The sequence below is a fragment of the Tinamus guttatus genome, unplaced genomic scaffold, assembly GCF_059628265.1.
Source record: "Tinamus guttatus ecotype Peru unplaced genomic scaffold, ASM5962826v1 Tinamus_guttatus_pri_ptg000123l, whole genome shotgun sequence".
NCBI lineage: Eukaryota > Metazoa > Chordata > Aves > Tinamiformes > Tinamidae > Tinamus > Tinamus guttatus.
The window spans coordinates 1,827,051-1,848,352 of record NW_028288657.1 but is presented as its reverse complement, the minus strand read 5'-3'; the positions used below and the strand labels follow the sequence as shown (position 1 = coordinate 1,848,352).

Here is a 21,302-nt window from a genome sequence, read left to right as displayed (position 1 = left end):
TAAATTGGAATTGTGCTTCCTCCTTCCCTCAGAAACCAGAGGGTATCTCCTTGCTGGAGCCCAGGAGGAAACCTGAGGAGCAGGGCATCTTCCTCTAGCTCCTGGAAAAATAGGAGTTTTGGAATGCTGTGGGGCAGGTTTGCCCTTTGCCAAAGTAATAACAATAAAAAATTGTTAAAATATCTTGGAGGCAATATCTCGGTCTATCACATGCCTTCTATAAAATGTGCATTCAAAACTAATTTTTAAACAATGTAGGTGTCACCCTAGGAGGGTGAGAATTTGGGATTTATTCAGCTGATTCTTGCTAACAGCCCTCAAAGGGGCATGAATCTCTTGTTTGTGCTGATTATATACATATCTGTGGCCTTTGGTGTAATCCTGGCTCTTTATCAGCAGCCAGATACTTTTCCAACATTGCTTTTGTGCAAAACTGGAAACCTATTAAGAAAAACAAAACAAAAACACTGAAGAAACCCATAGTGTAGCACAATTGAAAGCCCGAAAAGGTTACCAGTTTCTGAAAAGCTGTTGGTAGCACCTGATATTCTTTACAAAGGCGCCTGCATGTCACTAGTACAAGAGTGCTTTTCAATAACCTATTCAGTAGCATGACTCGTGTCACTGTTTATTTTGCCTCTTCTCAAGGAAGATGCTGTGTTCCCTGCACTATTTTGGAAGGTGTTTAACGTGTTGCTCTGTTATTAGAGCCAGGCCAAAGCAACACGTATGACAGAGCGGAAGGTAGCAAAGTTCGAGCTGATGCTTCATTCCATAGGAGTTTATTCCTATTACTCACCTGTATCCCGCAGGATTCCATCGCTAACATGAAGTTTTCTCTCCAGGCAACGTTTGCAAAGCGGTTTATGGAAGGAGATCCCAGCGGGATGTTTTCCCTCCGCGCCGATAGCAGCTCCTCCCGACGACGGGATGCTGCGACTCCCGTGGATGTCCCACGGGACCGAACCCTTGGGTAAGCGCTCGCTTCCCGCGCGCCGGGGGCCGTGTCCTGCCCCGTTTCCGGAGGGCTCTTCCCCCTCCATCCGCGCGTCCCGGTGCCGGGCGGAGCGGCGGTGGCTCCACCCCGGCGGGTGGTTTCGGCGGAGGCCGGGGCTGGGGGGAGGACGCGCACGGCTTGGCCTGGCGGCGCAGGCTCCGTGCGGGCCGCCGGCCGGAGACGCCATGCGGAGCCGGAGCGGCCTGGCCTGGGCCCGCGCGGCGGGCGGCTGCCTCTGCCTGCTGCTGCTGGTGGCACCGAGCTGCGCGCGGGACCGCGCCGGTGAGTGCCACCGGGACCCCCCTCAAACCCCCTTCATCCCTGTCCCGGCGGGCAGCGCCCGGCCCCGCGCTCGGCCAAGGCGCTCCGGGACCCCCCTTCCCTCTCCCGCTGCTCCCAAGGTAGGTCCTGGCCCCTGGGGTCACCTCCGGGGTTTGGAGAACCCTCCTCTGCCTCCCCCATGGATCCGTTAACGTGGCCGGAGACCCCCTCTTCCCTCCTGTGGGTTGGGGGGGTTTAGGGATGCCGCTGCAGGGGGTGGTCGTGGTGCCTAAAAGTGGCCGGGCAGGAGGGCGCTGTGGCTGGTGGCACAACCTGTGTCCTGCCTGGGAGGCTCCGTGCCCACGCGGGGCAGACCCTTTGTGTTGGCAAGGCAGAAGTGCCTGGAGAGCATCTTGGTGAACGCGGCGAGCTCCAGCCTTGGGGTACCAATATCCCCCAAATTTGGGGGCCAGAGCATCATCCTGGCTCTAACCGTGGAGTGGCAGTGTCCCCTGGCTGGAGCGAGCTGTCACCTGCACCGAAACAGCCACACAGCAGCAAGGACTGCTCTTCTACAGGAAAATAGAGATTGACAAGAGCTAAAATGCTCCTAATAACACTGAATTGACACTGTGTGTTATTTGTAGGCTTTCATATTGGTGCCTCTGATGTGTGTATGAAAGGACTCTCTTTTCATCGTTTTCTTTAACACTGTATGTGGTACCTTGAGCAGAAACATGGGCTTTTATCACTAATGGAGAGTTTTGCAGTTAGGATTTGTTAGTTGAGGGATACTTTTCAACACCAGTGTTTTGCTCTGAGGTAAAAATGCTCTTGCTGTGGTTACTCACCCTGAGTGCTTCTCTGCTGGGTGAATTTCCTGCTTTTCAGTATCTCGGGGGCTGAGATTTTTAGGTCCTACCTAAATATGGGAGGAAATACAGGTTGATGCAGATGCTAATGGCTGATGGGCAGTGTTTCTCTTCACTTGTTGGTGTTTCTGTCTTGGCTAACAATACCAAACTGTTGATAAAAGATGGTAAATCTTCTCAGCTGTGAGCAGGAACAAGAAGGGAGAAGCCAAGTCACCTGTGTGAGTTGATCCCGACTCATCCAACACTTTGGTTTTGGAATGTAACTGCCTTGGGCACTCCCTGACAAATAGGCAAAGGAGATGGATGTGGAGGCGCTACCGGAAACATCTCATTGGGAATGGCTGGAGGAATATGTCATAGAATGACCTATAGCCTTGGGAGCAGGTTATTTATTTACCTCCTATTTCTATAGGGTCTGTAGCTCAGGCTTTGGCTATATAAATTCATGCAGGAACAATCTTGCATTGATTTGGATGGGACTAGTTTTTTTAGTAGTTGGTTTTCTTCTCTGCTACTTGATGTATTGTGAACAAATTGGGATGTTGTAGCCATGATCTATTTTTTTAGGGAATTTTTTATGTTTAGGCCCTTCAGTTCGAGTTTTCTGTGGTGTTTGGTTAAGATAACACTTTTGTGCAGCTCATGGAAAACACAACTCTGCCTCACCTGTTTTCAAGCAAATCTGGGACAATCGTTGAGCGAAGCAAAGAGGTTTTGTGGCTATTTCCTTTCTGAAGAATAAAAGGAGGAAAGAAATTTCAATGTAGCTTCTCCTAGGACTTTTGTTTTGGGGGAGGAAATTTGAAACATAACTCTAGTTTTTGCCTGTTTCAATGATTTCTCAAGCTAAAACCTACCAAAAAGGGGGGAGGGGGAGGGAAGTGCTTGCTCAATTCCATGGAGTTTTGTGATTGAACTTGTGTCGCGTCGTTTCCTTTGGTAACTGAATGTCAAGATCGTGACAGCTCCAAGGAAGCAGCTTTCCCATGAACCGCCACCGTGTGAAGGGAGTTGACATCTGCACAAGGGACGAGGCCGGAGGAAGTGAGTGGGCTCTAGATGCAAGTCCTCAAAAACAACGTTGGGCCTCGTAGATGAAAGGGCAGGAACTTCTGGGCTGTCGAGCCTGGAGGAATGATGTCCACGATGAGAGTGACCCTGTGGGCTTCGGAATGTAATTTTACAAGGAGGAAGAGCCCAAGGTGGAAAGGATGCTAGTGATAACACCAGAGAACAAGTGATGGGACTTTGAGTGCCCCAAAGGGTAGTAGGGGTCTTCCAGGTGAGTTAGGGAATGGCTGTAGAAAGGGAAGAAGGAATGGCAGGAGTCTAGACAGGAAACTCTTACAGCATAGGTCTGGGTTTTGCAGGAGGAGGTAAGAGCAACCATTGCTGCAGAAGAGCTCCCTTTCCTCTTGCCATGAGTAAAGTAGCTTTCTTGCCAGTTTAAACCTTAAAAGTATTCCTGGTGAGTAATAAATCAAGTATGAGTTTGTGGCTTTTGCCATGCTAGTTGTTCACCTTTTCCTACCTTTTAAGGAGACAGCGTGAGGCAAGAAGCTGGAGCAAGGGAGGCAGGAGATGGAAAGTAAGAGGAAGGAATGTGCTCTGGAAGGGGAGCTTGGCTCATGTTCCCAGGTGCTTTGGAGCTGGAGAACCACTGTGAAAGTGCAAGATACTGCTTAGTCCTGGAGGTGTCAGAAGGACTGGAACTGGTGGCTTCACAGGAGATGGTCCTACCTTTTACAATAGATTTGTTAGTATGCTGTTTTGGGTAAATCTCTAAATATTTTGATAAGGACTCGGACAATATTTACACAGTGAAAGGGAAGTTTTCACTTGCAGTAATCTGGAGAGTCAATCTTACTACTGCTGTGGTTTTGAAAGGACAAGTGCAAGGTGCTCGTGCTGCTGAGATGGGCATCGCTGTGTGCACAGATGTAAGAGGGTGATAACAGGAAGCGAGAGCCCCGTGGCAGGAAAGTAAATGAGCCGTGGGGCAGGCTCAGCTGCATGTCAGTCAACCGTGCTCTTGTGATGACAAAAATAAACCTGCAACCTTGTAATCAATTAAAAATGGAGTTAAATTAACAACTCGGTGCTTGATCTGAGCAGTGTGCCTCTTTTGGTTGAAACATAGCTAACAGAAAACCCAAACTCACTGCAGCCCACTGAAACTTGCAGAGTTCTTGAGTTTAAGATATTTTTATCCAAGGCTTTACAGTTATAGCATGGTTAGAAGTTGCTAGGTTGGATACAGCCACAGAATAAATTTGAAGAAAATATTAGCATTGCCTTGTGTGTGCTGCTAATGATGTCCTGGCTTGATTGGAAACTTTTCTTTCTCACTTGGGAATTCAGCAGAGTAAACTGAAGCAGGTGCTCGTAGTGGGTATCCTCTGTTTAAAGTCACTAATAGGACACTGAGCAAGTTTGGGTCCTGGCAGAGGAATATTTTGGTGATGTTGGCACTGAGGACCTCCCTTGGATAGGGAGTGAAGGAGTTATTGAGGAAGGGTGATAATTGAGGTGAACTGTTTTGTGTGGGTGGGTAGAGCTGGATAAACACTAGGGCTGCAGCTCAACTCCTGCTTCAAATACAGATTGTATCAGCAGTGGAGCAGGTACCTGACTGCTCAGTGCCTGGAAAATGGTAACAACGAGGACTCAATTTGATGCTTTCCAAGCTCCCACGTGCTGTGGAAGGTGCACAGAGCTCTTCCTGTGGATTCAGGACAAGGAGGGGGAGATGATTCATATCTTCCTAGTTGCCACTGGTGCTCGGTAATTAAAGCAGCCTCTAATGAGATAAGGTAAGTGCAGGGGATGCAGTAGCTGTGTTCACCTCAGAAATACACTCTCCTTGGAAGTGCTGCAGCCAAGGATGAGCCACAAGCAGCACGTTCCTGGGTGTGGGGAATGTCATCAAACTCAGGCCATGAGTCCTGGAGGCTACTGGAAAACTTACTGCAAACCACTAGGTTTGAGATCCACACTTACCATAATATGATGTAGCTTTCCTTTTTAAAAAGGAGTGAGGAAAAAACTATATTCTACTTTCCCCAAAGCAAGGTCTTTTATAAGTAGTTTCAGTTGTCTTAGATGCAAGCCAGCTAAATATTGGATTTTTTTCCTATCCTTTCTAGTTTTCTTTCAGAATTAGTTGATATGATTTAAATCATTTTTACCTTGTACTAAAGTACGTGTTTGAGCGCTCAGTGTCCACCTTGCCCAGGAGTTAGCCACTTAATCCAGATTCGATCCCAAAACGCTTCTGATTGTGTCTTCATAGTGTGCTGGGACGGAGCATTTAGTTAGAGCCCAAGTTCCACGATAGCTACAAACTACCTTGAACTTGCTACAATTTTCCCTTGTGCTAATTAGGTCAGGCTGAATCCGTTTTTTGTTCCCCGTGTGCGATAAGGTCTGGCTGTGTTCGTCACTGAAGGGCAGTGCATGCTGGATGGGACTGAAAATGGCCAAAATGTGGCAGGATTTGGGTCATTTTGCTCACGGTTTTCATTTTTCTCTAGGGTAAATGCTGATCCCATACAGATTCCCTTCGATGGGCTGGAGGAATAGCATGCTTTGTTCCCAAATCACCTTCCAAACTGAAAGTAGCAAAATGGGGAAAGGAGAGCACAAAGCAGGGACGTGTTCTGGCCAGAAAATTGTATTCTTTCTTTTTGCTGGTTTTCTAACATGCAGCTTTTTAGGATTACGCTGTTCCCAGAAAATCCTCCCAGTTATGTTAGCTGTGTGTGATGATTCACGCCTTTGCCTTGGGCTTCCAAGCGCTTTCGGAGGCGCTTGCAGCTCTTGGAGTGCTGCAAGGATTGATCGTGCCCTGATGTTTTTGTAGGGCTTCTCCAAGAGTCTCTCCAAATATCCTGTTCCTCACTTAAACAGAGGCACTTCTGGAATGGGCCGAGGAAGCAACAAGTGCAACGCAGCAGTTTGCTAGAGCTTAGGACTGGGTATGAACTGGAAACGCGTGGCTGGGAATGAGAAACGTAGGGAAGTGATTTGCCAGTGTGTACTTTTGGTGGCTGATCCCAGGGAAGGAAACAGCCCTTCCCTCTCCTGTTTTCTGGCCAAGGAGGAATGAAACTAAACTCAGGACTTTCTCTAGCCTTCTGAAATGTGTTTTAACCCTCTCCTGGGCCTGCCAGTGTCAGCTGGATGGTGCTGAGCATCCAGAGGTGCCTCGGATGCTGCCTCAGAGGTAGGGATTAAAGCAGTCCTGTCTGGAAGTGCTAGTCTGAGGTCATGTTCTCAGGATAGCCCTGAGGTAGCACAGGGCTTTGTACAGTGCTGAAAACCATCCTTTAATTTGCAATGCACTTTGCTGGACCCAAGGAGATTTTTTTTGAAGGAAGCAAGCAATTTCTGCAAGGTATTCCCTCCTAAACTGTGGTGTTTTCTGTTTTTTTCACAGTTAAATCGCTCACAGGAGCTGAGCTGCTCCCTTCCCCCTGGTTCTAGGTCTGAAAGCTTGTGCTCTCCTGATGAGCTCATCGATTCCATTGCCATGAGCTAGTAAAACGCTGCTCCCAATCCCGCGTGCGATCCCAGGACAGCCGAGCTCCCGCTTTCCAGGGGCAGTGGCGCTCCAAGCGCCTTGGGAATTCGATTTGCATGTGCAGTTTATTATTGTTTACCTACTCCGGGTAAAACCGGTGCCTGCACAAACCCATGTCCCGATTCTCCGGCTGTAGATCGTTGCTTGTTTCTTCTTTAGCTGGAGAAGTGGGGATTGCAGGAGATATTTAGCAGGTTGTGCGCTGCGGAAGGCTGCTTTGTGCTGCGTGCCTTCACCTCATTAGCTTTCCCCAGGGTCTCCAGTGCTCTCCGGGGACATCATTAGCAGTCCCGAGCTTTTGTTGGAGCTTTTGGACTGTCACGTGCCGGGCTGAGGGCATCACGCTGAGCTCTGCTCCGGGCTGGAGCCTCCGGGAGCTCATGGAAAGACTCCATGTATCTGTGAGGATTCCAATCTGCAGCTTTGCAGCTCAGACACCCAACTTGGCTGCTGTCTTTGTGTGTCCTCAAACAAGTTCTTTGTGCTGAGCTGCTTCCTCAGGTTTGTGCTGGTGAAAGATGGGGTTGTCTGAGGGACTCATTGGGACCATCCTGCTCCTGGCTGGACCGACAGTGCCGCAGGGTGTTTCAGCAATGTCCAGCTGCCCTGCACAGTGACAGGGCTCCTTGTGCAGTGGCAGAGAGCTGCAGGCAGCTGATTTCCTCCACAGAGCTCCCTTGGACCTGCTTGACACTGCGCTGTAGACCTGGACCTCAGCAAATGCCTGGGATTGGTTGGAGACTTGAGTCGGAATTTCCAGAGTTGCGGACTGCTTCCTTCCTTGTGCCTTTCTGCCTGTTCTCTTTCCTTAGACACTATAATCCAATAACTTTTTCTTAACCTTCCAGGTTTCCAGGAGGTTTCTCTGTTGTCTTCCTATGAAGTTATAATTCCCCAGAGGTTAGGAAGAGAACGGCGGGAGGCCTCCAACATCTCCTCTGTGCAGGTACTGCACATTTTTACAAATATTTTCACTCAGATGTCTACTTCTTAGCAAGATCCATCCAAAACTGCCTTTAAATTCTCTGGTGGGGATCGTTATCCTGGGAAATACTCTGAATTTGCCTGGAGAAAGGCCTCAACTCTGCAGCTGGCCCTGCTTTGAGCAGGGAGTAGAGACCCAAGGTATTTCCCAGCCTAAATTATTGTGGTGTAGCCATGTAATTAAAGACTGCACGCTTAAAGGCATTTGGATTAACCCGACTTCTGTTCCAAGTCTTACAAGCATTGGCAGGACTTAATATTAACAAGAATGCCTTGTAGTTTATTGCAGTTGTGAGCTAGTACTCCTGCTGTGATATTTAATACAGCAATCAGGTGATCTGGCTTATTTATGGGCCCTAGTTACCGAGTGCAGCATTAATACAAGGCTGTTGGAGGTACAGGCTTGCTCTGCATGTGCAGGAACAAAACTCTCCTTTTCTAGCTGTAACTAAACATATTATTTTTCCCCCCTGGAAGCCTTAGAAATGTAGAATAAGAAAACCCTGCAAAGCTGTTTTGAAATAGTTCTCTTCATGTGACTTTTTACCAATTACAGATGAAAAGATGCCACATTTTAGCTGTTTCTGGAGAGTGTTCTTTTCACTAACATGGATTAAATCATAACTTTTTTTGATGTCCAGGACAAGGTTTCATATGGTATTGCCATAGAGGGAGAAGAGTACACAATTCATCTAGAAAAGAACAAGTAAGTGATGAATTTCTTCATGACCAAATTTCATTTACTGTGTCAAAATATGCTAGTCCTGATTCTTGGGAGCAGCTATGAGAGGTACAGATACTGTAAAATCTATAGAAAAGCACACTGAAAGCAGTTTGAGTCACACAGCCTTGGCTACCAGCCAGAAAATTTGCTGAACTCCTACAACCCTGGCGATCCCTTTTCAGTAAAGGAAGTAGTAGTTTGCTCAGGAGGGATCTGGGAAACCATTGCAATGAGTCCCTCATTCACATCTAAAAATAAACAAACAGAGCTATATTTCGAGTAAACATTTTTGCCTTCTGGTTATATTTATTATTTTAATTTTTTGAGCTTGTCTCAGTGTCAAATGAGGAAGCTGACTTCATATCCAAGGCCTTAATGTGCATAACACAGAATGTAGGTGTCACATTTTGTGCTTGTTTTGAGTCTTTTAGAGGATTACTGGCAGCAGCAGTCAGTTTCTCTTACAATTACCCTCAAAATAGACAGGAGGGGAGTAGCTATTTAAATGTCCAAGCCCCTGGGGACCCCTTTCTGGCACTTGCTAAGCCCTGAACCCTCAGGAACGTGGGAATTGAGCTTCACTGTTCAATGGATTTACCAGTATGGGTCAGCAGTGTAAATTATGGGAGATTTTCCCCATGTGCTTTCTTCCTAAACCAGGAAAGAGAAATCGTGCAGCACTGCCCTGGTTTTCCATGTTCTGCATAAAACTCAGCACAGTTTGGTGCTTTCTGTCTGTTTTATTTGCCCTGGATGAGGTACTGGGTTTAATTAGCCTCCCATTACATCAATACAATCACATCAATATCCTTGATGTTGCTGCAGGAGGATTATTCCTAACGAGTGCACCATTCCCCAGTGAAGTTATAGTGGTTTTCCTTTGGAATTTGTTCCTTAATAAATTGCAACTTACATATTCATGACAATATAGGTGAGAATGTGTCATCTTGCTGCGCTCATATAGTGTCATAGACATTTCCTGATATTTCTCTGTATTCCTTCTGTCCCCTTTCCTCAGGGAACTGCTGCCCAAAGACTTCACGGTGTACACGTATAGCAAGGAGGGGAAGCTGCAATCTGAAAAACCAGATGTCCAGGTAGATTTTCCTTCTACCCCTTTATTAATGTTGACTTGAACACTGAGTTTCTACAATCTGAGGGAGTCGTGTTAACAAATGGATAGTTTGTTTTCCACATGCTGCAGAATTACCCAGTAGGAATCCCTGGTTTTGGATGTGAATCTTTTCCCAGCTGGCAGATAGCTCATTACCCAGCAGTGGTGCAGGTTTGTCCTAAAGAGGAGTGTTTGTATCCCCCTCTGGAACCAAGTCCTGTTTCTTATGGAGCAGCTGTCTGGAGCTTCTTTAGTGACTCAGTCTAGCTTATACACACCATAGTCTTCCAGACTGGCCCACAAGTCAAAGGGAATGGTTAACTGGCTGCTAAAAGGAGATGTTATCAAATCTGGAAAACCTTTAGTGGGGGAAAAAGCATTTATGAGGAAATACCCCACCGGTACATCCTGGTTCCTGAGTTGTCATCTGTGTAGCTTTGGGACTGTCCTATTAAAAAAGCATTTGCAGCTGCTGTTTCCCATACGAGGAGGCCACTTTCTAGGTTGCCTTTGAGAAATTAATTGCTTCTGTAGAAGAGCAGTGTGATAGAAAATACAGGTACTTAGAAATCCTCTCCTGCTTTTCCTATCAGCCTTGCTTGCTTGGAAGGGGACTGTTAGTTCTGTATGATTCATAGGGTCTTGTTTTTGCAAATGGAGCACTGAAGTCAACAGCTATTTACCGAGGAATTATGTGTCCAGAGGATGGCATGGAAGCATTCTGCCTTCCCAGGGCTGCTTTGGGATATACTGTGCAACCAAGAAGCTTGGACACCTTGGTACCTGGTGACAACAGCCGGCGGTGGCTGTTCCCTTGGTAGGGAGCTTACACACAATGCAAATACACTCTCCAAAACATGTTTTCTGGAGGCTGAAAGTTGTGCTGGCTCAAATAGACAGGGAGAGGCTTAAAATATTTGCAGCAGGGTGGAGGGCCAAACTTCAAAGCAGGATGGCTTCATTTCAAGTTAAGAAATCCAGTCTCTAGATGATGCTTGAGCCCCGCTTGCCTAGTGCTAATATCAGCGGCACAAGCACCGACTCCAGCTCCAGGCTGAAACAGGTGAGTGGGATTTTATTTTCTCCTGCAGGATCACTGCCATTATCAGGGATATGTGGAAGGGGTCCTGGATTCTGCTGTTGCTGTCAGCACGTGCTCGGGGCTCAGGTAACAACGCCTTTTGTATCGCAGCCAACATGGGATTTTTAGCAGCCCGCTGAGCTGGGAACAAAGATCTTGCCCTGTTTATTGTCCAACCAACCTGAAACTCATTGGCTGGGACCAAACTGTAATAGTCTGTTCTCCTGCAGTCTTTATTCAGTGTCTTTTATTAATGTAGAGTTAACAGATATTTGCAGAATTGCTTTAAAAAAAGTTGATTCATGCATTTTCTTATTGGAATCCAGTCACTTTGGCACCCTTTTTGGCTTATTTTCTAATTTGGCTAGAGGTATACTTCAAATAAATGTTATCTAATACAAAACCTGCAACTGAAACATAAATCTTACAAAACTGGTCAGAAAGGTAACATATCTCTATATTAGAGAAATGATATTTCTGTATCATTTGGAACGTGCCTTGTTGCATTGCCATGTCAGATGCCAAAGTAGCAATGTTAAATGAAGCCTTTTTGCTTAAGGTTCGTGATTTAATTTCTCAGATGTTGTAAAGGCTTAGGAAAATGCTTAATACATGGTATTTGTGCAGGCCCTTTGCAGCAAAAGGCTGCTTTCAGGCACCTTTTTAGGTAAGGACTGAGGTGTGTATATACAGTTATTAAAGAATAACCTCTGTTTTACTATAAAAACCTGGTAACTATTGTCTAATTCAATTTCCTGCACATTCAGGGGCCTGGTGACAATAGAGAACATCACCTATGGGATTGAGCCCATGGATTCCTCCTCTGGTGCCAAACACCTTCTGTATCGGCTGGAGAACGTGAAGAGGGAGCCCGGCGCGTGCGGAGGAGCCCCGGAAGGCCCTGAGAGGGAACAGGCAGAGGAAAATCACTATCCCAGCATGACCCAGCTGCTGCGCGTGAGTTCTCCACTGCTTCCTCCCCACCAGCCCCTAGAATGTGTTTTGTGACTGTCCAGCTGATAAGATGGAAGCAGCTTCTCAGATTTCCTGGGGTTTAACACATACGTAAAGATTGTGAATCAGGGTTTTCTACCCAGCTGGGTGAATCCTGCTTCCCCAACACTCAGTTTCCCTGTACTTCTGCACCCAGCAGCGAGCCCAGGGGCTGGCTAGAGTGTGCCCTGGCAGGGAGGCTGCAGAACCTTGTGCAGTTTATTCTTTTCTCAGAGTAACAGATTGTTCTGAAGGTCTCCCCTGTTGTTTGCCTATTGTTTCCCTCCTTTATAAAAGCATATGCTGTCTTTCAGAAGAAACCTGTGTGGAAATCAAAAATTACCTTATCAAGCACTGGAAGTCCTTGTAGAGCTCAAGTTTAGCATCAAACACCTGCAGAGAAATAGCTGTTGTTTTGATTTTTTGCTTATTTTCTTTTTGGCACAGTGTGCTCAGATGTGTCTCTTAAACCACCAGCAGTACCAGCCTCAATGTGATGACACCAGGATGAGGTTTCTTGGTTTGCACTTCATTAATAAACTTGAAATTGTCTAAAATTCCTTTTTTGTCTTTTCCTCAGAGAAAAAGAGCTGTCCTACATCAAACAAGATATGTGGAGCTGTTCATAGTTGTGGATAAAGAGAAGGTAGGGGCTGTTGCCTCTTTCCTTTCCCCAGGAGAGGAGTTGAAAAGCCCGTGGGTCTTCATTACTCCTAAATGGATTAATGAAAGACTAACACTAACGAAGGATGTACAAATATACTCACTTAAAACTGATTAAACATGTCCTAGATGATGCCCTTCAGAGTGAATTGTCAAGTGTTCAGGGTTTGTCAGCAAAGATTCTAATCACGTAAGGGAAACACGTACCAAAAACTGCCTTTCCTGTTTTCCCTTGATGACTGATGGGCTGAATGGCAGCAACGAAGCTGCTGTCATCTTGATGAGCATCTTCTAGGCAAGGGTTCAAGTTCTTATCTTCTAAGACTGGCAAAGATATTGTGCTTTGTCCTAAAATAGCTTTTCCTTTTTCTAAGTCTTGTCTGTCATCTTTTCATGACCAAGCTTGTTTTTTCTTGCAGTTTGAGGATTTTGGGAAGAGTGAAACAGAAGTGAGGGAACACATGGTGCAACTGGCAAACTTCCTTGACAGTGTAAGTCAAAGCTGTGCTAAGGAGGAGAATGATGCTGCACGCAGCAGATGTTCAGCTCTGTTTACTTTTGCAAACTTAGAGGGATTTACAGCAGCATTTGTCAAGTATTTGCATCATTAGAAAGGCTTTTTCTACCATTAAATTCATCTGCAATTACCCTACCTGAAGCAGGAATTAATTTGGGGACTACTTATAACCTGTGTCACAGCGTCATGAAATTTCTTGCAATAGTTGTGCATGCATAAAGATCACAGGAAAACTGTCTTTTGAGTAGACTATTTCAAAGATGCTCTTCAGGCCTGAGGCTCCTTTTTAGCTCTCTTTCCCCTCCCCAGATGTACATCATGCTGAATATCCGCATCGTGCTGGTTGGTCTGGAGATCTGGAAGCACGAGAACATCATCAGCACGGACGGAGGGGCTGGGGACGTGCTGGCCAACTTCGTGCAGTGGCGAGAGAAGAACCTGGTGATGCGTCGAAGACACGACAGCGCCCAGTTTGTTCTGTGAGCTGCAGCCCTTCCCTTTGGCTTTTAAATGTATTTTATTCCAAGCTGCTTGGCTGCACTCCGGCAAAAGCAGCGGTTGTAATTCCAGAGAATCCAGTGTCATCTGCCCTGTTTTATGTGTGGCAAACATTCCAAGTCAAACAATTTTTCAGAACTTTCTGCTGCTCCTTGAATTCAACGTCCCTCCTCTTTGACAGATGTTCTGCTACATAACAAATTTTCATCTTGTGCTCTGTTGTGCAACTTCATATTTTGTACTGCATGAAGCTCACATCTGAATTTGAGATAAACTTTTGTCAGACTGTATATTGATGTGACTTGGAATCTAAGGCTTCTTTTGTAGAAAATGAGCTTCAGATTTAGGTGCGAGTGTTGCAGTCTAACGGAGCACAAATTTTCTGCGGTTGATGGCCAGAAGCTAGTGGCAAGGTTTGAGTTTTGGGCCCATGGTGGCTAATTTGTCTTTCCCTGCTTCCCTCTCCCAGCACAGAACTTCCCCAAGGGTCTCTTGGCTCTGTTTCCAAATTGCCAGTGTCCTCTGCACTTCCTAAAGATAACCCTGTGCTTAAGAAGTCCCTCCCAAAGTGGGAGAAAAGCCAGAGTTTTTTCTCTTGCCCAGGGGCAAAAGCCTGACTTGCCCTCGTGCAAAGCTGAGCTTGACCAGAGCAACAGCAGGAAGGAACCATAGCACTTGGCAGTGCTGCTTTTTTTGGTTAAAAAAAGTGTATTTTGAGCCACACGAGCAGAAGTGACGCTCTGAGTGCCTTTCTGGGTGGGCTGTGCTGTTTAAAGCCTTGCGTGTTGCTGTGCAATGAGACTTTTTGACTCTTCCTGTCTTTTTGCTCCATGTCCCCCTAGGAAGAAGGGCTTTGGTGGAACAGCTGGAATGGCCTATGTGGGAACAGTGTGCTCCAAGAGCCACGCAGGAGGGATTAATGTGGTAAGATAGCATCAGCGATCCTATGAACATAAACATGCCTTTTTTGCACTCCAGAATTCTTCTCAGAAGTGCAGGGTCTCTGATAAAACAGACCATGTGGCTTAGGGGTGGACTATGTTGTGGTTTCCTGACGGTTTCTGGCATGAAATAATCTGGATCCCGCTGTTTTTTACCGTCTCCTGCACTCTCTGCCTAGCACGTGGTGCTGAAATCTGTCCTCAAGTATCTGCTTCATCTCCATAGTTAAACTCCATGTAGCAGTGAGGACACTCTTAATTTCCTGAAGATGTGTGAACAGAGATTGCATCTAGCAAGCATGTCACTTAGTGCCAGTTATGAGTATATATTTGTTGCCTGAATATCTGCCCAGTAAACACTGAACAGAGTCCCCCCGCCAAATTATTTAACGGGGCAGCCAAATGGTTATGAGTTGGCTGCTGTTTTGCTCCAGAAAGCCGTGTTGAGATAAAACTGATCCCCAGAGGTGCTTCTATGCTGGAAAGCAGTGTTTTTTTAGACAGTCTCCCATGTTGATTAAGCAAATGACTTATGGGCTCTAAAAATCATATTAATGTGGTGTCAGAACCACCTTTGGCACGTGTGTAAACGCTGACTCTCTCAATATTAGCTGCCTGCTGATTTTTTTGTTTGCTTTGCTCTTGTGTAGTTCGGGAGGATCAGCATACAGATGTTTGCATCGATTGTTGCTCACGAACTCGGCCATAACCTTGGAATGAACCATGATGATGAGAGAGTCTGTCACTGTGGGGCAAGCAGTTGTATTATGAGCTCTGGAGCGTCGTAAGTAGCTTTGACAAGAGCAAAAGCATTCCCAGAGAGTCGTAATCCCCCTGTATATCCTTATTTTACAGGTCGCCTCCATCCAGCAGATATTCTTGCAAACTATTGTGGAAATCTTACAGTGGGCTCCCGAGGAAAGCCGGAATGATCCTTGCTTTCAGCTTGGGAGTTGCCTTGGGTGTAAAGACGCGCTGTTCTCTGCAGGGGCTCCAGGAACTTCAGCAGCTGCAGCGCAGAGGACTTTGAGAAGCTGACGCTGAGCAAAGGGGGCAGCTGCCTGCTCAACGTCCCCACGCCCGACGAGACCTACAGCGTCCCATACTGCGGCAACAAGCTGGTGGACACCGGCGAGGAGTGCGACTGCGGCTCCCCGAAGGTGACTGGATCTGATGTGTGGAGCCTCGGGTGCTCCTCGTGGGGGTCAGGGTGCTGAGGAGGACGGGGCTCCTCGTTACTCACAGCGCTTCCATTCGCAGGAATGCGAGAGCGATCCGTGCTGCGAGCCCGGCACTTGCAGGCTTCGGGCAGGAGCTCAGTGCGCCTACGGCGACTGCTGTAAAAACTGCCAGGTAAGACTCCAAAAACTGGTGTTTGGAAAGCGCCGCTCTGGAGCGGTCCACACTGGCTCTGAGAATCATCCTGAGCACCCACAGAGGCCTTCAGCTCCATGCCCGTTCCCTCGGGCTGTGCTGTGCCTCCTCACTGCTGTCCCATTCGGATTTCCTGACGCTTTCCCCCCTCTCCTTAGTTCCTTCCCGGAGGAACCGAGTGCCGGGCGAGTAGCAACGAGTGTGACCTTCCCGAATACTGCAACGGCACCTCCCAGTTCTGCCAGCCCGACTCCACGGTCCAGGACGGCCACCCGTGCCACAAGGACCAAGCCTACTGCTACAACGGCGTGTGCCAGTACTATGATGCCCAGTGCCAGGCTATCTTTGGCCCAAGTAAGGAAGAGCACAGTATTTTCTTTCAAGGAGACATATCTAAAAGAAAGCACTGAGTTTAATATATATTTGGCTGCTCTTTTTTTGTAACAAAGACCAGCTGGGTTTGGTAAGAGATTTGAAAGGGTGAAGTTCATGGCTTTGTTTTTCTCTCTCTGCATTTCTTGTGCTGGTGGTTTCAGTACCAGCTTTCCTGCACTGAGCATTCCAATTAGCAAGGGAGTTCCAGATTACAGGGCTCTAGGGAAGTCTTAACTTATGAGGAGGCTATTTTCCCTTTCTTGTTGCTTAGAAATTGGTCTTTTCTCTTGTTTTTATCATTTTGGTGAAAGTCTTCTGCTATCTGTGCTGCAGTGAGAAAGCTAGAGGGGTGGCAAGGATAACTGGGCTGGGGAAGGGAGGCATGGTGCTGATGTGAGATGTTTCTGTCTCTACTCAACTCAATTTCTCCCTGTCTGGGGTTGGGCTGTTCTTTTCAGAAGCAAAAGCTGCCCCCAACATCTGTTTTGTGGATGTGAATTCCAAGGGTGACAGGTTTGGCAACTGTGGCTTCCATGGCCACGACTACAAGAAATGTTCCAGCTGGTAAGTTGAGCCTGATGCATCAAGTAGTTCTTAAATGTATCATGCAGTATTTTAAGAATCCTTTTATTCAAGTGCTATAGTTTGGGACTTTATAACAAGTGTACTGGGGAGAGACACCTTATCCCATAATCTACCCTCATTTTCAAAATATGTGCCAATTGGATCCAAAGTGAGATGGCTTAAACTTAATTATTCAAAGCCCTCACGCTTATGCATTTGTAAGCTTTTTGTGTGTGTTTTTTTAAAATATACATATTACGTGATTTTATCCTGCAAGTAGTAGTTGATTTTTCTCATCACAGGGTCTACAGAATGTCAAATTGGTTATGTTTTCTTTAGTATATAAAGATCATCACAAAAAGTATTTGTGAAGGGCTAAACCCATGTTCTTGCAGCACTGAAATGCTGACCAGCTCTGTTGTGTTTAAGTTAACCTCAATTTTGCTCTTAAGTAATGTCGATAATCTCCCAGTAGGGAGAAAAGATTGTATCAAGTGTGTTTAAAAAGTCTTTTTCTGAATGAATGCAAGTGTCTTTACACCATTCACATGTTGGTGTTGTAGGAATGCCATGTGTGGGAAGCTGCAATGTAAAAATGTGCAGACAATGCCTGTTTTTGGAATTAAACCTGCCATTATCCAAACTCCTGTCGGAAACACCATGTGCTGGGGTGTGGATTTCCAGCTAGGCTCTGATGTCCCTGATCCAGGAATGGTGAATGAAGGCACCAAATGTGATACCGGAAAGGTAGTTAGCAACAGGTCAATAGTGAATTCTTCAAGCAATAGTTAAAGTTTTACACGTGAATATTAATTGTCAGCTTTGTTGTTTCATGAACGTCTCTGGGCAGTAACTTTTTGATGCATGTAGTTAATGCAAAATTCCACTGGTTCCACATGCTGCCTTGTTGTGCGTGTGCAGATAAAAATGTGAAGTCTTTGATTTATAGAAGCAAAAAAACTAAACATTCTCTCAGAGCAAACTAAGGTGTGTCTTTTCCTTAATTCCCTTAGATCTGTAGGCATTTCCAGTGTGTGAGTGCCTCTGTCCTGAACTATGACTGTGATGTACAAAGAAAATGCCATGGACATGGGGTAAGATATTCCCGATATTCCCACTGAAGTGTTAATTCTGCTATGACTTTGGCAATGTTTCTACGTGCTCAATGTCCTCTTCTGTGAGGTCTTTGTTATAAGAACACTAGATATTTTTTGTAGAGTCTATGTGCAAATATATAGTGACTTTTTTTATATCAAAGGCCAGGCTGTGAACCTGTTGCACTTTAATTGTGCTCTATCAGTCATGTTGAAATGATAATCTCTTTTGCACCTATGAAGCCTGTTGCACTTTTCTGCTTATGGGCTATAACTAATGCAAAATAAAATAATTGTCACTAGGTATCTGGTGAGAGAGAATCTGTGGGGTTCAGGGGAATTGGTTTTGCTGTAATAAGTGGTTTTTTTAATCCTGTTAATGAGGAAAACTACCTTTAATAGGGAGTAAATGCTCAGACTGCATAGTTTGTCTGGTAAGTTTTATAATTGTCAATAACAACTTTATTTTTCTGGCTTGTTTAACTTTGGCAAAACTGTCTTTACAAACTGGCTCTGCACAGACAGCTTATAACATTATTAAAAGATTTTTTTGTTGAAAGCTATGAAATAATGTATTTTTCCAAAGCAATTCCTGATATTTTTTTTGTCTAGCTGATGTAATATGACACTCTGCAGCTCACAAAAGCAGCAGCCCTGCTCTTTCAGCAGTCAGGATGAATAATCTTTGGAAACGCACCCAGAACAATCCCTGGGGTTGCTCAATCCCAGGAATTCTTGTGGAGAGACAGGGTTTGTGCTGCCCCAGGGCTGGTTATTTAGATTTGACAGGGGAGTGGGTGGTTAAAGGTCACCAGACTGAGTGACATGGAAGGGACTGGACAGCCCTGGCTATTGCCTTATGCTTTAAAAGCTGTGACAACTTATTGCCTTTTTAGATATTCACCTGCAAAATGAACATATACCTCCTATAGCAGTGAATTTTCCCTTTTTTACAGCTCCAATTCCAAGGCTGTAGCCTTTGCAGGCACCTTAGGATGCTTCTGTGCTCTCAGTGTGGGGAGGTGCTGCACTATGGGGCTTGTTCTCATGCTTTTCTTTCCTAGGTGTGCAATAAAAACGGCAACTGTCACTGTGAAGCAGGCTGGGCCCCTCCTCACTGCGACACGAAAGGCTACGGAGGGAGCATCGACAGCGGCCCCCCTTACAACGGCAAGTAGAACCCAGGCAACTTCCAGCCTTGGACCTCTGCAGAAAGCCTGGAAGCAGCTCAATTCTGGTGGCAGAAGCGCTGGCGATTTAGGTTTTCAGCAGGTTCCATTTGCAAACAAATCTGGTTAAGGTTTGGGCTCTGGTTAAGGTTTGGGGTGTGAGGGGCAGCACAAGGCCTTTCTTCTGGGATGCTGGAGACTAATGCAGTTTAGCTGTTTGATTTGCCCTCAGGTGAGTTCTGCCGCCTTGGGCCAAAACCATCTTGGACTTTGTATCCAAGCTGGAAATTGGACCCTGTTCCAATTTTAGATCCCATCAGAACATGAAATTTGGCTGAGGTTGTAGATTCAGCTCGATATGGCGATGCTCTTTTGTGCAGTGGGGGCAGAAATGAGCCCTATTCTAGTATCTCTATGCAGTTTGTGAAGGCATATGAGGAGTATGAAGGTGTCTGAGGAAAAGGATTAGGCCCTTCTGTGATCTTTGGTCGTGTCCAAACATTTTTCAGTGTTTCAGGTTGCAATATATATGCCCAAATACCTTTACTCAATTCTATTTTTTTCTGCCATGAAGAAGGTAAAATAATGATAGAATCAATCCTCCTGTAAAACCCCACTGCTTCATGAGCTGAGTGATGGTAACACCATTTAATAATCTCTTTTCTTCTCTCTCCTCCTATCCCCACCAGACAAAGACACCTCACTGAGGAACGGGCTGCTCGTTTTCTTTTTCCTGATCCTCCCACTCCTCGGAGCTGCTGTTCTGGCGTTTGCAAAGAGGGACAAGCTGAAGAGATGGTTTAGGAGGCTGATGTCACGCTGTCATTCGTAAGGATATTCCCCTCCTTCACCCCCTCTTCTGCCCTTTGGAAGGAGTCTGTAGACATTTCTTTACACAAGCCAATTTCAAGTGTGGAGGCATATTTTAGTCCCAAGATAAGTAAATCTGCATCAAGTGAAGGTTGTTCTGGCAATGCCACAGAAAATAACCTTATTTTATATGGAGAAGGTTCAGAGAACTTTTTGCCTTTATGCTTGTTCTGTGCCTTGATGATTGGCTTGGTGGTTCTGGGGTCCCAGCTTTGGTACAAAGCAACAAATAAAGGTGTGATACAGCCCTAAACAGAAAAAGGATTATGTGGCTGCATATACTGTCCTCCTGAGGTGTGGCATTTGCTAAAAAGCTCTTCTAAATCCATCTAACAAACAAGGTTTGGATTTGTAGCCTGCTTGGAGAGGTTATCTGCTCATTGCCAGGCTCTGCTGAATTTCAGGTCCTTCCAGTCGCCACCTCCGCGAACAGAAGCTGAACCCAGAGCCTACCAGCCCAGGGGCTTTTCACAAGGAGTGTCTCATGGTTCAAGAAACGCCCCCATGGTAGGAATCAGCTTCTCTTTGCTGCATCTTTTGCTTCTCCAAAATGCAGTTCTTTCCAAATTACTGTTGCTTCCTCCTTCTGAGGGCCTTAGAAGGCAGGAGCAGCGGTGACACTTACACACTGCTTGTGATTGGTCTTAAATGTCACCCGGTTAGTGAAGCGGGTGTTACTACAATCCCCTCTGTGCAAACTTGTGAATATTCCTCCTGTTTTCTTCTCAGGATATGGAGCCAAACACGTTTCCTGTGCCATCTTACCCAGCTAGCCAGCACGGTCAGCAAGCCTACTACTACCACCAGTCCTACCACCCGTCACCCCACTACCAGGCCCCGCAGCCCCAGAAGCTGCCCACAAGGTTTGTTGAATTCTCTAAATAACATTTTTGTAGCTGTTTTGGTCCCTTAGACAAAGGCAATGACAACCTCTCCACGAGCAATAGTGAGCAGGCCTGATCCTGTGCTGAAAGGAGATTTTTTTCCTTTGTGACTTGGGAGCTGAAATGCTCTTTCCTGAGCTGTCTTCTGTCCCTCTTGCAGGCCGCCTCCTCCGCAGCAGAAATGTGCACCTCAGGGACCGCCGGCCCAGCAAAAATGTTTACCTCAGGGACCGTATTTCCCTTCCCGACCTGCACCTTTGCCTCCCAAGTAGCTTTGGCTTCCTCGGGGCTTCCAGACGAGCGGAGCCGCTGGCCGAAGCGAAGCTGCCGTCGCGGTTCCCCTTGCGCCGAGCGGCGACCCCGGCGAGCAGCCCCGGGTAAGGCCAACGCGCTGCGGAAACACGGAATGTAAAACTCCAAATACCTCTACCAAAGCGCCCGGGGCCGAGCGCCTCGCGCCGTCGTCCCCTCGCTCCGGCCCTCGTCGCGAGCGGATCCTGCAGTTAGACCCTCCGGGAAGCAGAGCACTTGGGAGACACTTTGGCTTCCACGCGGAGCCCGAACAACGTTGTCCCCCGTTGTCCTTGCAAACGTGAAGAGCCGAAGCAAAAAGTGCCACTGTCAGAGCAAGAAACCCTGGCCAGTTTATTTAAACCCACTTTGTGCGGGCTGGAGAGTGTTAATCCACTTAAGTGAACAAGGTCTCAATGTCCTTTTTGGGAGGAAGATAAAGATATTGTAA

General features: G+C 46.4%; 1 protein-coding gene across 1 annotated transcript; it reads left to right on the top strand.

Moving 5' to 3' along the window:
- The first annotated feature begins 1,174 nt into the window (after positions 1-1,174).
- ADAM9 (ADAM metallopeptidase domain 9) lies at positions 1,175-20,878 on the top strand. The gene is made up of 22 exons (XM_088521463.1): positions 1,175-1,279; positions 7,564-7,661; positions 8,341-8,405; positions 9,442-9,520; positions 10,629-10,705; positions 11,386-11,575; positions 12,192-12,257; positions 12,694-12,765; positions 13,101-13,270; positions 14,132-14,213; positions 14,881-15,014; positions 15,219-15,390; positions 15,491-15,583; positions 15,763-15,958; positions 16,438-16,543; positions 17,107-17,290; positions 17,557-17,637; positions 18,702-18,807; positions 19,496-19,634; positions 20,081-20,183; positions 20,406-20,539; positions 20,721-20,878. The coding sequence occupies exons 1-22, from the start codon at positions 1,183-1,185 to the stop codon at positions 20,830-20,832; spliced, it is 2,556 nt and encodes an 851-aa protein (XP_088377589.1). The 5' UTR covers positions 1,175-1,182; the 3' UTR covers positions 20,833-20,878.
- The last annotated feature ends 424 nt before the right edge of the window (positions 20,879-21,302 follow it).